This window comes from Rhynchophorus ferrugineus, unplaced genomic scaffold (genome assembly GCF_030347505.1).
Source record: "Rhynchophorus ferrugineus isolate W39M unplaced genomic scaffold, kcgeb_rfMv2 rfM7, whole genome shotgun sequence".
Classification (NCBI taxonomy): Eukaryota; Metazoa; Arthropoda; class Insecta; order Coleoptera; family Curculionidae; genus Rhynchophorus; species Rhynchophorus ferrugineus.
The window spans coordinates 13,578,145-13,592,706 of NW_027472586.1; the positions used below are offsets into that span (position 1 = coordinate 13,578,145).

The window sequence follows — 14,562 nt, forward strand, 5'->3', positions numbered from 1 at the left end:
CTTGGTCGAAAGCTTCGGAGACGTCTAGAAAGATGGCTCCTGCTCTGCGACCTTTACGAAGGGTTTGATGAAAACTTAAGTGTTTGTCACGGAAACTGAATTTTTTGTCGAGAGTTATATGATTTGCGTCAGTGAAACCGCTTAGAGCGTGCAGTATCGCTTGTCGACAAATTTGGAGAGAGGACAATATAAAATGATATGACGTACATAAACGCGAGTAAGGTTAGAGTTTCTTTCCTACCAAATGGCGCTACACTTTTCACGTAATATTCATACGGAGAAATTTAAGAATGAATAGTAATACTACTAACAATAAAAATACAATAAAATGTCAAAAAAAAAATCTTGATGACAATGCTACACACAACTAATTTTATTAAAAAGTGCAAGTATTTGCTGGTATATAATATTATAATATCAAATAAAATATCGAATATATTGCTTCATTCTATATTTATCATTCTTTGTTTATATCTATCAGTACTGCTTTCAAGGAGAGTTTTCAAAAGGTGCTGCATTTAGACATATTATTATATAACTCAAAACACAATACAGTTTGTTCTTTAAAAATATATCAAACGATGAAAATATGTGTAAATTTATTTTGATAGAGATGAGGTTGTCCAAACGGCATTACAATAAAAAATATAGAGGATATAGCCATCAAGTGGCAGTCTATGACTATCACAATTGGCGGGAGAGGAAATAACTATTAATCAAACAAGAGTTCGTTACGCTATACCAGAGATAATCCAAGCTCTGACTTTACAACTGTATTGGTAGATATAATAAAATATTGGACAATATTGAAAGCTTATTAGAAATAAAAGGCGTTAACAACATATATCTTTATTTATGAGAATCAATTATATCTCAGAACTAACATTAAAATATAGTCACTCTCAAAATATTTAGTAACACCATTAACTTTAGCTTCATAGGTTGAACCACATTAACATCTTTAACCAATCATCATTGCCTTGAATTCTGAAAGATTTCTGATTAGTTAGAAAACCGAAAAATGTGAAAAAACTTTATATTACCATCCCAGTCCACTGTTCCTGAGTTGTCTGTATCGATTTCCTTGATCATTTCGTTCAAATCAGACGGTGAAAGCTTATCGTCTAATTCTTTCAATATGTCTCGCAGAAGATCAACAGAGATATAGCCAAGACCTGAAAATAATTTCGTTTAATTGTAGCAATTATTATCAATTTTTAAATTATAGTTAATAAGTTGGTCTCCACATATTGAGCTCGTCATTCAAAAATAGGTAATAGGATAGAAAACCTTCTGAATTAGCTCTGAAGAATAGAATCTGCATATCCCCCAGGCTTCCTATGCCAAATAAGTGTTTATTATACAAGATGCTAATCCAATCCGTTGTCTTATACTGACTGAACTGAGCTAACCGATTGTTGAAATTAACAAATTGAACGTACTTGGACGTAACTTCTAACGGTCACTGAAATATTTCAAAAAATTAAAAATATAACCAAGATCAGCTTGACGTTAGCTATACCCTAGAAAATATATAAAATCTATAAAAACATTGTGTTGTTTTTTAATACAAACATAATTTAATACAATTATTTTAAAGGAAACTGTACGTCTGAAAAGTACAAAAGTAAGTAAGAACAAAATTTGATGGAAATGGTAAACGTTGGAATAACAATTGATTAGGTTTTATTAATCATAGCATTTATTAATAATTCATTGCAGATATATTGTACTTCATTACTGGAAAGAGGATTGGTTAATATCACCGAAACCGAGTTTGGTTGGATGAACCCGACCAGATATATTGAAAAAGAAATTGACAAATGAGATCGAATTGTGGCCAGATGTTATATATATTGGAAATTCACAGCTTAGTTATTCTTGAATGAAACTTTCTGAATATTATGATTCAATGCTGCAATTTCTAAGACAGAGTTATAAGAATGGCAACAAATAATGTGTAAAAGATTTGGTTAAAATATGTCAGGGGAAAAATAATAGTAACTGTTTTGCAGATATGCTAAATGTCTTAAGGAGAATGCAGTGATTAAATCTAGTTTTATCAAGAAAAATATATACAGGTATTAAGAGAATAAACTAAACAGACATACAATGATATCAAAATCTTTGCAAGGAAACACTGTACCGAAGGATACAAGAACTAAGCGTAAAAGGTAAATATGCTCTCTAATGAAAGTAAAATATATTATTTTGTTACAATTGTTAATTAGGTTGATTAGGCCTCCAGGGAATACAACTACAAACGCGCCTAGAGTTTTAATTCTTAGTTGGTATGGAAAAGAGTTCAATGTAAATAAAATCAAACACAACCCTAACCTATAAACTATCATAACTGTGTACTTAATTGGAGTTTTAAGTCCTTCGATAATATATGCACTAGATTTACTATAATAGTAATTAGTCTATTTAGATTAGAATTTTTTTGTATGTCAAAGCCAAAATGTACTGAAGCCCAGAATTGATACGGCAACATTGCGACGTTTTGAGGTTACCAATTTAGATGACGTATATATAAAATAACTTTGGATAAACAAGATCGCCTAGTCATACAACCGTAGACCAATCAATATGTTTTACATAGAATGTTTTATCGTGTAAATAATATATTTTTAATAAACTGTGTTTAATTAACCCTATATTTAAAATTACTCTTTCAATTATTTATATAGTTGATTAATTAACAGTTATGTTATATAACGTTTTTGTTTTTTAATGCTTTAATTGATGCACTTGTCTTCATACTTCAATAACATCCTCTAATTATCAATTAACCACACAAAACCAAACCTTCTTTATCATATAGACGGAAAGCATCTTTCAACTCCCTCAAAATTGCCTCAACGTCCTCTTCTTCTTCCACTAGAAATCTGGCGGCTAAATGGGCAAACTCCTCAAAGCTCATGACACCATTACCGTCCTCATCAATTTCTTTTATGATTTTCTGGAAAAGCAATAATTCGTAACACAGGAAGAACACGGAACCACTCTAAAACTCACATTTAACTCATCAGGGCTTTGTTGGTGACCCAACATATCCAGAATCTGGCCAATCATGTCTACACTGATTTCTCCCTTCTTCTCCAGATCGAAGGAATCAAAAATCTGCTTCAACACTGTAATAACAATAATCCTGAATATTACAAACGCTAGTAATCGAAATATTTACTTTTCAGTTGTTCTCTGGATATATCCAAGTGTTTCAAAGCTTCATAGTCAACAAAAACCTATTTACATAATATTGTTTACATAAAATATAATAGTTTATAATTAATGCTTACCGCTTTGTTTGACTGAAACAGAATAAATATATATTATATAAAGTATAACAGTTTTAATTTTATAAAACAACGAATAAAATTGAATATATTTGTGCCGCATGGGCAACAAACTCCTTCCTGATATTAAAGACTGTCCACCACAACATTCAATAAAAGAAAAAGATACAAAGCAACACGGAAGTGACAACGATTTCGAATTTTGAACACAGACCACCCTTACTCACAATCTTGTGTTTTAAATAAAAAAAAATACATCTTCAATCAATGGAATTTACTTCATTCAAGTTCGATATAAGATTAAAAAGATATTGTTGGCATATAATAGTAACAAAGCAAAATGAACAAAAGCATTCAGAATAATTAAAGAAACCCTTTTTATAGTAAAAATATTTGGTGGCGTTTAATTTTTTTACATAAACGTTTCAACTAAACATCTTAGATTAGATATGCATCTATTTTTACTAATATTCATACTACAACTTTTTTGACCAGAGTAATATAATTTTACTGATCTAACACAAACTAAAAACACAAAATAAAAATGTAGTACATGTGCTTACCATGGTTAGATTGCAAAATTAACAATAAATTAACAACACTAATAGGAGTACAATAACTAATTGTCTTTATAAACTTGACTTAAAATTTATATTGACTTAAGGGATATTTTTAAACGAACCTCTTACCTTTAGGATATGCCAGAATAGAAAACAACTGCAGAAATTGTTTTAAATAGCTGTACATTGAATTAGTGTCTATTTAAATTACAGTTTTCAACTCTATATTTATGGACTTACCCCTTTGGCTTTCTTATCCTACAAATTAAATATGAATAAATATTAAAATAATCGTTAATAAAATTACCTCATCAGGCATATTGTCCCTGTGATGTGATTCTTTCCATCAATTGGGAAGCAAAACTGCCCACCAAAATTGCATCCTGTACTTATATACCCATTTTCTTTCATCAATCAACACTTAAACATTTGAATAAAAGTACCTGATCGAACCTACTGCCAAATCAAATAGTTTGGAGCGACAATTGCAACCTTAATTCTTATATTCTTCATCATTATTATATTTTTAAATAAAGGTATATATTATAAAATATAAAGCATTTATTTAATTGATACTATATATTTATTGAATACTATTATTAATAAATAAATGTATTAAATTTCTTGATGTCGAAACAAAATATTTTTTATCCAATCATTACAGCTTTGAATTCTGTAAAAAAAAAACACTTGTTGCTATGATTTAATATAATGAAGAGAATCAGATACCTTCCCAGTCCACAGTTCCTGAACCATCGGTATCAATTTCTTCCACCATATTATCCAAGTCGTCTTCGCTTAAATTTTCATCCAGTTCTCGAAGAATCTCTCTGAGAACCTCAATAGTGATAAAACCGTTTCCTAAAAGAAAAACTGAATCAATCTTTACTTAATTAAAATAGTTTTGCAGAGACTCTTATCCCTCAATGATTAAAGTCTATTTTAGGAATGATCAATTCTAACGATTTTGTTTATTTGTTGCCTGGTTTTTGACAAAACAGAATCAAATTTGTTTATTTCAATATATTTCAGTGGATTATAATGAATGATTTCCTCCAACCATGTTCTTAGCTTTATTTTCCTTAGTGTTAGTGCGGGCATTACCAATTTTTTTTCACTTCTGAAGCTTTTCGGGCATTGGGCAATATATTTCTGGCATATTATTGTCGTAAGTGACGCCTATTTCATTAGCCGGAATTGTTTCTTTCAAAAAGGTTTTTTAAACTTATTATATTTATGTTAGATATTGGTACAGGTTTTTTTAGCCTTTCTAATAAAATGGAATAGTTCTTAAGGTTTTAAATCGGTCGAAACACACAGAAAATATCTCGTTGAATTTTACAATAGCTATTACAATATACAATATTTTTCCTCTATTTAGTTATTTTTAAATTATAGCTCAATGGCTTCTACTTTTGTTGTTTCTGTTCAAGTTATAATAGATTTATTGATATTTCAACCTATTATTCCACGACTATCGCAAATTATATTAATGTTTACGGTGAAATAACAGTTCTTAAATATCAGTTAAAAAAGCTATGGTCAAAGAAGCTCAGCTTTGCTTATGATTCAGTGGCGACTCAAAAATCAAGAAAAATTCGGTTTCATTTCTTTCGTAAAGTCTGTCATCCCTGTGGAAGAGATCAACTCTTGAATAGCGGTAAGTTTTATTTTATATTCTATTTGTTTTATAAGGTGTAACGGTCTTTTTTAATTTATATTTTAACTACTTTTTACCTACTATGGTTTATCTGGACTAGACCTACTGTTTACGTGGGCGTCAAACCACAATGTTTGGCATTAAATCTACGGACTGGCGAGTGACAAAGACAGTGAAACAGAGTGACTTAGAAACAAATCATCCCAGAAGACATACATCGAGTCTTACCCAGCTTGATTACTGGTGTGACTAGGATCATTATCATTGTCGGATTTTACGCTCTTGCCTATTAAACAATCCCAAACATAAATTTACGACCATGCCCCAGCAGGACTCGATCCCGCGACTATCGCAACAATAGGTGGACCGTCCTATCGCCTTTACCACTGCGCCAACCAAGCCGACGACTTAACGATTTAATTCTATATTTCTGGAGCAAGATCAATAAACTTATCCAGTTATCATCCAAAGAGTGATTTCAAAGCGTGTGTATCAAAAGAGAAACATTTTAATATCTGAAACTTGTGTCCCGTTAAGGTCAATGTACCTTTATACGATTACTCGCCAACATTTTGTTTTGTGGAAAATTGAGACAGGTAATGAAAAATATTTTTAATACGTTATGATCAAAAATAAAAAGCAAAATTATATAGATTGAGAAAAAATGTCCCTACACTTCTGGGATCAAGACTGCTACAATTCCAACTTGTCTGGTTTGTATCACGAATAACTAAATAAAGGGAAAATATTAATGAGGCTACCTTTCAGGAAGCATTAAAAGTCATCGTGGTCCGGAGATTCGGCTTCTTTCGGCATTATTCGTAAATCGGTCGGCGCAATATAGGATGTTGTCAAAGTCGATGTTGCCAAAAATACCGCTATGTAATATATTTTGGAAAAATAATTTATGTAACTGACTTGACTAATTTATTCCCTGAAAATAAGATATATTTTATTTTTGAAACAAAAAAGAATAATAAAGCAGATACGTTTTTTACTATATAGTACAGAATATATAGTTTTTGCGTTTATATTTGGCAGTTCGGAAGAAAATTTAGAGTATCGCACGAAATGGCGTTCTCGACATTTAAAAATATCTCGGCTAGAGTTCCACAAGGTAGCGTCTTAGGGACCTATCCTGAATCTGCTCTATACTGCTGACATTCCAACAACAAAAGAAACACTTCTTGGAACTTTTGCTGACGACATAATTATTATGGGAAAAAAAATATCTCCGCCTAGGGCAATAGAAAAAGTGCAAGTAGCGGTCAACAAAATCTACAAATAGACGAAAGATTGGAAAATTCAACTTAATAGCTCCAAATCTGTCCACGTTAATTTTGCATTGAGGCGAAATAATAAAAACTTAATTATATCACTCAATAGATGCCCGATTCCTCAAGCAGAATCAGCTAAATACCTTGGAATCCATCTTGACGGTAGATTAAATTGAATCACGTTAGACAAAAAGCAAAACACATTAGAACCAAAATAAAACAACTATACTGGTTAGTCGGAAGATACTCTCAACTTGATCTAAAATCAAAGAGGTTGGTCTATAATACAATTATAAAGCCAATTTGGACCTATGGGCTGCAAATATGGGGTTGCAACTAAAAATTCAAATCAACTAGTCATACAACGCTGTCAAAACAAGGTTCCTCGATTGATTACCAATGCCTATAGCTATGTAACCAATGAAGAACTGCATGATGACCAGGATATCAAATGCATTTGCGAAGTTATCCAAGATTTTGCCTTGAAACATGAAAGAAGATTATTAAATCATACTAACGTGGAAGCAATACAACTGCTGGACAGCGCGCTGGATGTCAGGAGATTGAAGCGAACAAAACCATACTTATATAAAGTGTATACATTTGGTGTAAACTATAAGTTAATAATTAATAAATAATTATAATTTTATAATTGAGGAATACATACTGATTTTCTCTCACTCGTCTTGCTTGTTAATTATTCCAAGTACATAGGAAAAGTAGTAATAAATTAATTGTAAATTAAGATTTTACTAAGCGTATCTAATAAAGATTAGCAAAAAATAGAAAAAATATTAGTGTTCCAAATCACAATCCAAATTAGTTTGGAACGTAATAATATTTTAAGAAATATCAATAAGTATACATGTAAATTGTAAATAAAAAAATATTTGGCAGCACTGCAAAGTACCGCAAGCTAAGCATTAGATAAGATCTTAAGATATTAAGGTATATGTCAAGAAGTGGTGCAAAAATAATAAAACCTGGTCACTTGGTTTATTTGGGAATTTGGTTTAATCCAGCGAGGCATAGACGAACTTTGATGGCAGCAGATCATGCGCGTTACTTCCCTTGATCTCATTGCACCCAATTATTGTCAGTGCTAGGAAGCTGTACGAGTTGTGTGTTACTTTACATTCGTAAGGGGTGAACATCTCGTAGCATAGTTTATCATTGTTATCAATCGTCGCTATTGCCTATTTTTTAATGATTATCCGCCATTAATTGACTAGTATGAACTAATTTATTGCTAACCATTTTGGTTATTGCTTCATTATATTGCCTTCCATTGCCATTGTCTTTTATTGAGATTATCCATTACTAGTATTGGTCGATACATTTATTTATCGATATTATCAAAACTATTACAGCTGGCAGAATTTCGATATTTCAATATTACCTGACAATAGAAATATTTATCCTAATAAACGGTGTTTACCGATCACTACTATATTTCAAGCATTTTAATTTAAATAAAATTGATTACCCAAGTACGTTTCGCTATGTTTGCAGAACTGTCACCCGACCACCTCGACATCCAGATCTGGCAAGCTAATTTGCTTTAGTTATTTTTGCCGATTTTTGAGTAAGTAGTTGTTTATCATTTATTTTGATCTCTGTTTTTTTATTTAAGATGTTTGGTTCTTTTATATTGTAGGCTATAAATTGGGGAAAGTACTGAACAACAAGTAACAATAACAACTGATATATTTAAAAATTACAATAAGTTACATTAACATACAGATCGGCGATTATACCAAAATATTCTGTACAGATTGAAATAATATGAACGACTATCTAAAAAACTACCTAGAACGGGCCACAGAGACGTTATGGTTAAATCATTTAACAGAGCTGTCTTGTTCCGATCTAAAAACGACTCGGTATAAAAGGTCAATTGAAAAGTCCCCGGCCTGACACGTAGATAGGCGCTACTAGAATTAAATCCATATGTTTTTTAGTTAGCCATAACCCTCAAAAGATGCGTGTATAAATTTGACAGCTGTCGGATCATTAGTTTGTGAATTATAGCATTTTGAGGAATTTCGCGTGTTGATAAAATATGGTTTTTTGAAGGGAAAAAATACAGCTGAAGCAAAAACTCGGTTTGATGCCGAGTTTCCGGACACTGCCTTAGAAAAATCAACCATCAAGGATTGGTATGCGAGGTTTAGACGTGGTGAAATGAGCACCCAAGACGATGAACGAAGTGGACGCCCAAAAGAGGTTCTTATCGACAAAAACATTTAAAAAATCCACAAAATGATTTTGAATGATCGTAAATTGAAACTGAATGAAATATCAGACTCTCTAAAGGTATCAACTGAACGTGTCCATCATATCATTCACAAATATTTGGGTATGAGAAAGCTCTGTACAAGGTGGGTGCCGCGCGAGCTCACTTTTGACCAAAAACAACGACGAGTTAATGATTCGGAGCAGTGTTTGTAGATGGTCAAGCCTAATAAATCCGAGATTTTGCGTCGATATGTGACAATAGATGAAACATGGCTCCATCGTTTCACTCCGAAGTACAATCCACAGCCACCCGAGGGGACTGCACCCGATGCCGGCTGGCAAATTTATGGCGTCTGTATTTTGTTATGCGCATGGAATATTGTTCATTGACTGCCTTGAAAAAGGAAGCAACATTCAAAAGCGACTATTATAGCGTTACTGGACCGTTTGAAGGACGAAATCGCCGAAAAGCGGCCGCATTTGCAGAGAAAGAATGCGCTGCTTCACCAAGACAATGCACCGTATCAAAAATCCATAAATTAGGCCGACTTCGAATTGCTTCCACATTCACCGTATTCTCCAGATCGAGCCCCCAACGACTATTTTCTTTTCTCAGGTCTCAAAAGAATGCTCGTTGGGAAGAAATTTTCTTCGAATGAAGAGGTCACTGACGAAACTGAGGCCTATTTTGAAGCAAAGGACAAATCCTACTACAAAAATGATATCGAAAAGTTGGAATGTCGCTATAATCAGTGTATCACCCTTCAAGCGAATTATGTTGAATGAAAATAACTAATTTTGCCAAGAAATGTGTTTTACTATAGTAGGCCGGGGACTGATAAATCCCTTTATCTAGAAACTAATAAGATAATACCCAGAAAATAAACCATATGACCCTAGCCAATATACCGAATTGCCTACAGTATTGTTTTATTAAATATAATTTCATTTTTCGCCCTGGATTTAGAAACAACCCTAAGTAATGTTCCGTTCAAACATATATTATATTTCGCATAAAACTATAAAGATATCCAGAGATATCTATATGGGCGTTTTGTTAGGATATAATACGAATTAATCGGTCGAATTATTTTTAGTCGGTGTGTGTAGCTGATTCGAACATAGCCGGAGCGGTAACATTTATATTTAGATTCCGATCGTTTCGCGCATAAACGATTGCTAATCGCCGTTGTTTTCCGACGTTATTTCGCGTTTCGGTCAATCAATTACCGAATAAACCACGGCCGGTATTTATTTTCCGTGTCGTATTTATTTAGAGAGCGAGTCGCGAAAAATACGCCCGATATTTTCTTTTTGCCGTCGGGGTATCATTTATTTTTTTACACCGTTCATTTGAGTAAAATACAGCCGAAATAACTTAGCCGAAATTTTAAACTCCTCGATCAGTAATGTTGTAGTTAACAGTTGTAATATTTCAGGTTTAGTTTATTTTTTCTTTGATATCGAGTTATTATGAAAGTTTGATTTTCGGTTTAGTGTTTGGTATTAGGTGTAAAAATAAAAAGATCACCAATAAATTATGTCGTATTGTTCTGATATAATACGTTATATCATAAGTTTATTCATTTATTAGCAATTCTGTCCCACCCACACTTCCAACTACTAAAATCCTACATCACGGATCGATAGTTTATTGTGAAACAGGCTGACGAAGACAGGATAGTACCACTGGCTGATTATTATACCTCTTATATTCAGCTGACCTACTGCCATCAAAAGCTACTACTTTCGAAACATATGCACCATATGGTGGTGATATTATTATTTTAGCCTCCTACTTCATCTCAACAAAATACAATTTTAGTTGAGAACATAGCGTATTAAGGGCAATGAGACAAAATCTACTCACATAACGTTCATTCTGCGTAAATGAATTTGACCTCCAGTAAATATTAAAAATTAAAAACTTCTGCTAGCAGAGAATGTTAAACACCTGGGAATACAATTGGATCGATGCTTAACTTGGAAGAATATATGTTAAAGCGTGAACATCTTGGGCTTAAACCTATCTACATATTTTGGCTTATAGAGCGTAAATTTAAGTTATTATTAACTAACAAAATATTGATCTATAAGTCATTTTTTAAATATTTTGTGCTCCTTTTATAAAAACAATATAGTGATGAATTTCACAAACCAGAAGATTGTTAAGATAGGTGTAGTAAAATTGGGAAAAGCGTCATACAAGACCACAGAAGAATAATTTAAAATGCCTATTCTTTTTGGCAATTGAACAACTATAGCATATAGTGGATTAAAATATTTGTACGTAAAAGAAGAGAAACTTTTTAATATGGGCTCATAATTCCCGGGCCATTGATGGTGCTAATTTTATTTCATACACGCCTTTTTTATTTTGTATTAACATTCAAAAGAAAGCCGTCAAAATGTTATGATACTCTACTCATAAGTTTGTGAGTTATTGTGCTAAGAGTGACACTACTTTTGTTGTTTTCAAAACAACTTCGGGTTTTAATTTTTTGTTTTCAAGAGAAACAATGGCTTGGAAAGCGCTATATGGAATCCGCTCCATCAGAAACAAAAACAAAATGTTGGTTTGCTGACTTCACACGTGGTTATAGAGACACCGATGATGCAGAACGCAGTGGACGTCCAAATGAGGTGGTAACACCATAAAACATCAGAAAAGTCAACAAAACCGTTTTAAATTATCGAAAACTGACATCGCGTGACTTAGCTAACATCGCAAAGATATCAAAAAAATGCGCTGGTTTTACATTGCATGAGCATTTGACTATGATAAAACTCTGTTCAAAGTGGGTGCCGCGTTTGCTCATTGTTGACCAAAAAAAAGTGTAGTGTTTGGAAATTTTCAAACTAAACAACCCTGAATTTTTGCGTCTATATGTGATAATATCCATCATCCATCACTTCACTCCCGAATCAAAACGATCGTTATCTGAGTGGATAGCAACTGATGCCATGCCTATTTTGAGGCAAAAGATAAATCGTTCTATAAATTGGTATTTAAATGTTAGAGCGGCGCTGAAATGATTATGTGGCTCTTGATGGAAATTACGTTGATAAATAAAGCCAATTTTGAACAAAAAGAAAACGCGCTTTCTCTGTTACGGCCGGTAATTTTCAGTCTATGTGTAGCCGATAGAACTGACTTGTCTAAACTTACCCTCTCGGTCATATAATCGGAAAGCTCCTTTCAGTTCCATTTGAATAGCATCAGTGTCTTCATCGTCTTCGATCAGGAAACGAGCGGCTAAATTGGCGAACTCCTCGAAATTAACTTCGCCATTTCCATCTTCATCAATTTCACAAATAACACTCTAAATATCAATTATTATTAGAACGGTAAGAAAGTGTAATGAGGTTTGTTCGATGATTAATCGATTTTACCTCTAGTTCGTCACCAATAAGTTGAGTTCCCAACATGTCCAGAATTGTACCGATCATATCAGTGCTGATGAATCCCTTCTTGTCAACGTCGAAGGCATCAAAGGTAGATTTTAGCACTACATGTAACTTATATAATATTACTTGGGATTAAACACGCCTACTTACTTGAGAGTTGTTCCCGGTCCAGGTCATCCTGTAAGTACCGCATTTTGAATGAAAAGGTGTTTAAAATCGAACTATTCCGCTCACCATATTGACCACGCCGCTCTCGTCGAAGCTTTCCACAAAAGACATGACTTTCTGCAGAGAAAGCTTCCTCGCTGCACTCATGACTATTTAGACGCCAATCCCTGGTGGGGATCAATAAAAGGAAGTGCAAAAGTAGACGGATTTCTTGGTTTTATTTCGCACGATGGCATCCAGACAATTCCCTCAGGCATCTTTCGATTGTCAGATAGCGACGACAGGATCGGACTCGATAGAATTTATTTGTAAACCTAAAGCTTCTGATGGTGTCTTTTAGGGGTGTATATTTAGTATAGTAACAAACGCTAATTATTTAATTTCATTTTTTATTAAGTATTTCCTCGTTATTTTGCTTTAACTAAAATATTTATTTTGCTCTGATGCTTTTTGATCCTGGTAGATCCCTATCAGCTTTGGTACGCGGTTTTGGGGGATATCTTAGATTATGATTGCTTTTGTTAACATTTTGGCATAGAATTTTAAGAACATTCATGGTTATAATTTAATTTTTACAAAATCTAAATTCAAAACACTATTTTTTTAGATGGAAAAACAAAACAAAATTGTTCCAAATTTTCTAGACTGTGAAGACTCACTTAAAGTAAGTTATTTCCCGAAAGATTTTACTCTAGCCCAGATGTCGTTTTTGAAAGGGAACAACGATAAAATTATAAAGTTTGTTATTTGGATTTTAAATCAATTGATTATAGATATTGTTGCGTTACTTTTTCCTCATCAATATGAATTCCAAACTCAATAATAGATTATCCGCCTAAACTATTTTTAGAGACCCAAAGTTGGAGGAGTATTGCTTAATCAAGATGTAGTTCCAAATTGTTGAAGAGTTCAATATAAGTGTTATAAAACCCAACCCTAACCTACAAATTATTATAACTACATAATTTATTGTAGGTTTAAATCTTTCGAAAACATATGCATTAGAAGTAATATAGTATTAAAATAAATTTTTGTTTATATTTTTTATTTTATTTGTTTTGATAAGTATTTTGGTAATATATATATATATATATATATATATATATATATATATATATATATATATATATATATAGATATATTATATATAATCCCACATGATCCCACCGCTGTCAAAATTACACAGGCACCTTTTGATGTTTAGGGGTAACCCTCAAAAGGTGCCTATGTAAATTTGACAGCGGTGGGATCATTAGTCTGTGAACTATAGCATTTTGAGTGAAGAAACTTCTGTTATTGTGAAAAAAATGGATAAAAGGGAATTTCGCGTGTTGATAAAATAGTGCTTTTTGAAGGGAAAAAATACACAGTTGAAGCAAAAACTTGACTTGATGCCGAGTTTCCGTACACTGCCCCAGGAAAATTAACTTTCAAGGATTGGTATGCTAAGTTTAGACGTGGTGAACACGGTGAACGCAGTGGACGCTCAAAAGAGGTTGTTACCGACGAAAACATTTAAAAAATCCACAAAAGGTTTTGAATGACCATGAAATGAAATTGAATGAATATCTTTATAGGTCTGCTAACTCTAAAGATATCAACTGGATGTGTACATCATATTATTCACGAATATTTGGATACGAAAAAGCTCTGTGCTAAGTGGGTGATGCGCGAGCTCACTTTCGACCAAAAACAACGACGAGTTGATGATTCGGAGCACTGTTTGAAGATGATCAAGCGTCATAAACCCGAGTTCTTGCATCGATATGTGACAATGGATGAAACATGGCTCAATCATTTTACTTCGAAATCCAATCGACAGTCATCCGAGTGGACTACACACGATGAACCCGCTCCAAAGCCTGAAAAAACGCAATAGTCGGCTGGCAAGGTTATTTCGTCTGTATTTTGGGATTCGCATGGAATAATTTTCACTGGCTACCTTGAAAAAGCAG

General features: G+C 33.0%; 2 protein-coding genes across 4 annotated transcripts; both read right to left on the bottom strand.

Moving 5' to 3' along the window:
• Positions 1-833: 833 nt before the first annotated feature.
• LOC143199938 (troponin C, isoallergen Bla g 6.0101) lies at positions 834-4,287 on the bottom strand. Of its 3 annotated transcripts, XM_076410102.1 has the most exons (8): positions 4,164-4,287; positions 4,097-4,114; positions 3,300-3,311; positions 3,188-3,245; positions 3,019-3,134; positions 2,809-2,962; positions 1,044-1,175; positions 834-987 (listed from the first exon to the last, which is right to left on the bottom strand). In XM_076410102.1, exons 1-8 carry the CDS (start codon positions 4,173-4,175, stop codon positions 962-964), a joined length of 528 nt encoding a protein of 175 aa, XP_076266217.1. In that variant the 5' UTR covers positions 4,176-4,287; the 3' UTR covers positions 834-961. The 3 variants fall into 3 exon arrangements, with proteins under 3 accessions (XP_076266217.1, XP_076266218.1, XP_076266219.1); XM_076410103.1 differs by lacking the exons at positions 4,097-4,114; positions 4,164-4,287 and adding an exon at positions 3,860-3,952; XM_076410104.1 differs by lacking the exons at positions 3,300-3,311; positions 4,097-4,114; positions 4,164-4,287 and adding an exon at positions 3,850-3,952.
• A 129-nt stretch (positions 4,288-4,416) lies between these two features.
• Positions 4,417-12,827, bottom strand: LOC143199937 (troponin C, isoallergen Bla g 6.0101). The gene is made up of 6 exons (XM_076410101.1): positions 12,674-12,827; positions 12,590-12,617; positions 12,425-12,540; positions 12,201-12,354; positions 4,586-4,717; positions 4,417-4,529 (listed from the first exon to the last, which is right to left on the bottom strand). The coding sequence occupies exons 1-6, from the start codon at positions 12,752-12,754 to the stop codon at positions 4,504-4,506; spliced, it is 537 nt and encodes a 178-aa protein (XP_076266216.1). The 5' UTR covers positions 12,755-12,827; the 3' UTR covers positions 4,417-4,503.
• Positions 12,828-14,562: the final 1,735 nt, after the last annotated feature.

What these genes read in the sequence shown, in the direction of transcription:
- LOC143199938 (XM_076410102.1), bottom strand. An exon ending in AAAGCCCTGATGAGTTAAAT is followed by an intron (nt 2,963 to 3,018) that starts GTGAGTTTTAGA and finishes TTGCTTTTCCAG; the next exon opens with AAAATCATAAAAGAAATTGA. An exon ending in AGGAACAGTGGACTGGGATG is followed by an intron (nt 988 to 1,043) that starts GTAATATAAAGT and finishes GAAATCTTTCAG; the next exon opens with AATTCAAGGCAATGATGATT.
- LOC143199937 (XM_076410101.1), bottom strand. Translation starts at nt 12,754, where the DNA reads ATGAGTGCAGCGAGGAAGCTTTCTCTGCAGAAAGTCATGTCTTTTGTG. An exon ending in CCGATTATATGACCGAGAGG is followed by an intron (nt 4,718 to 12,200) that starts GTAAGTTTAGAC and finishes TTTTTCTTTTAG; the next exon opens with GAAACGGTTTTATCACTATT. An exon ending in AGGAACTGTGGACTGGGAAG is followed by an intron (nt 4,530 to 4,585) that starts GTATCTGATTCT and finishes TTTTTTTTACAG; the next exon opens with AATTCAAAGCTGTAATGATT.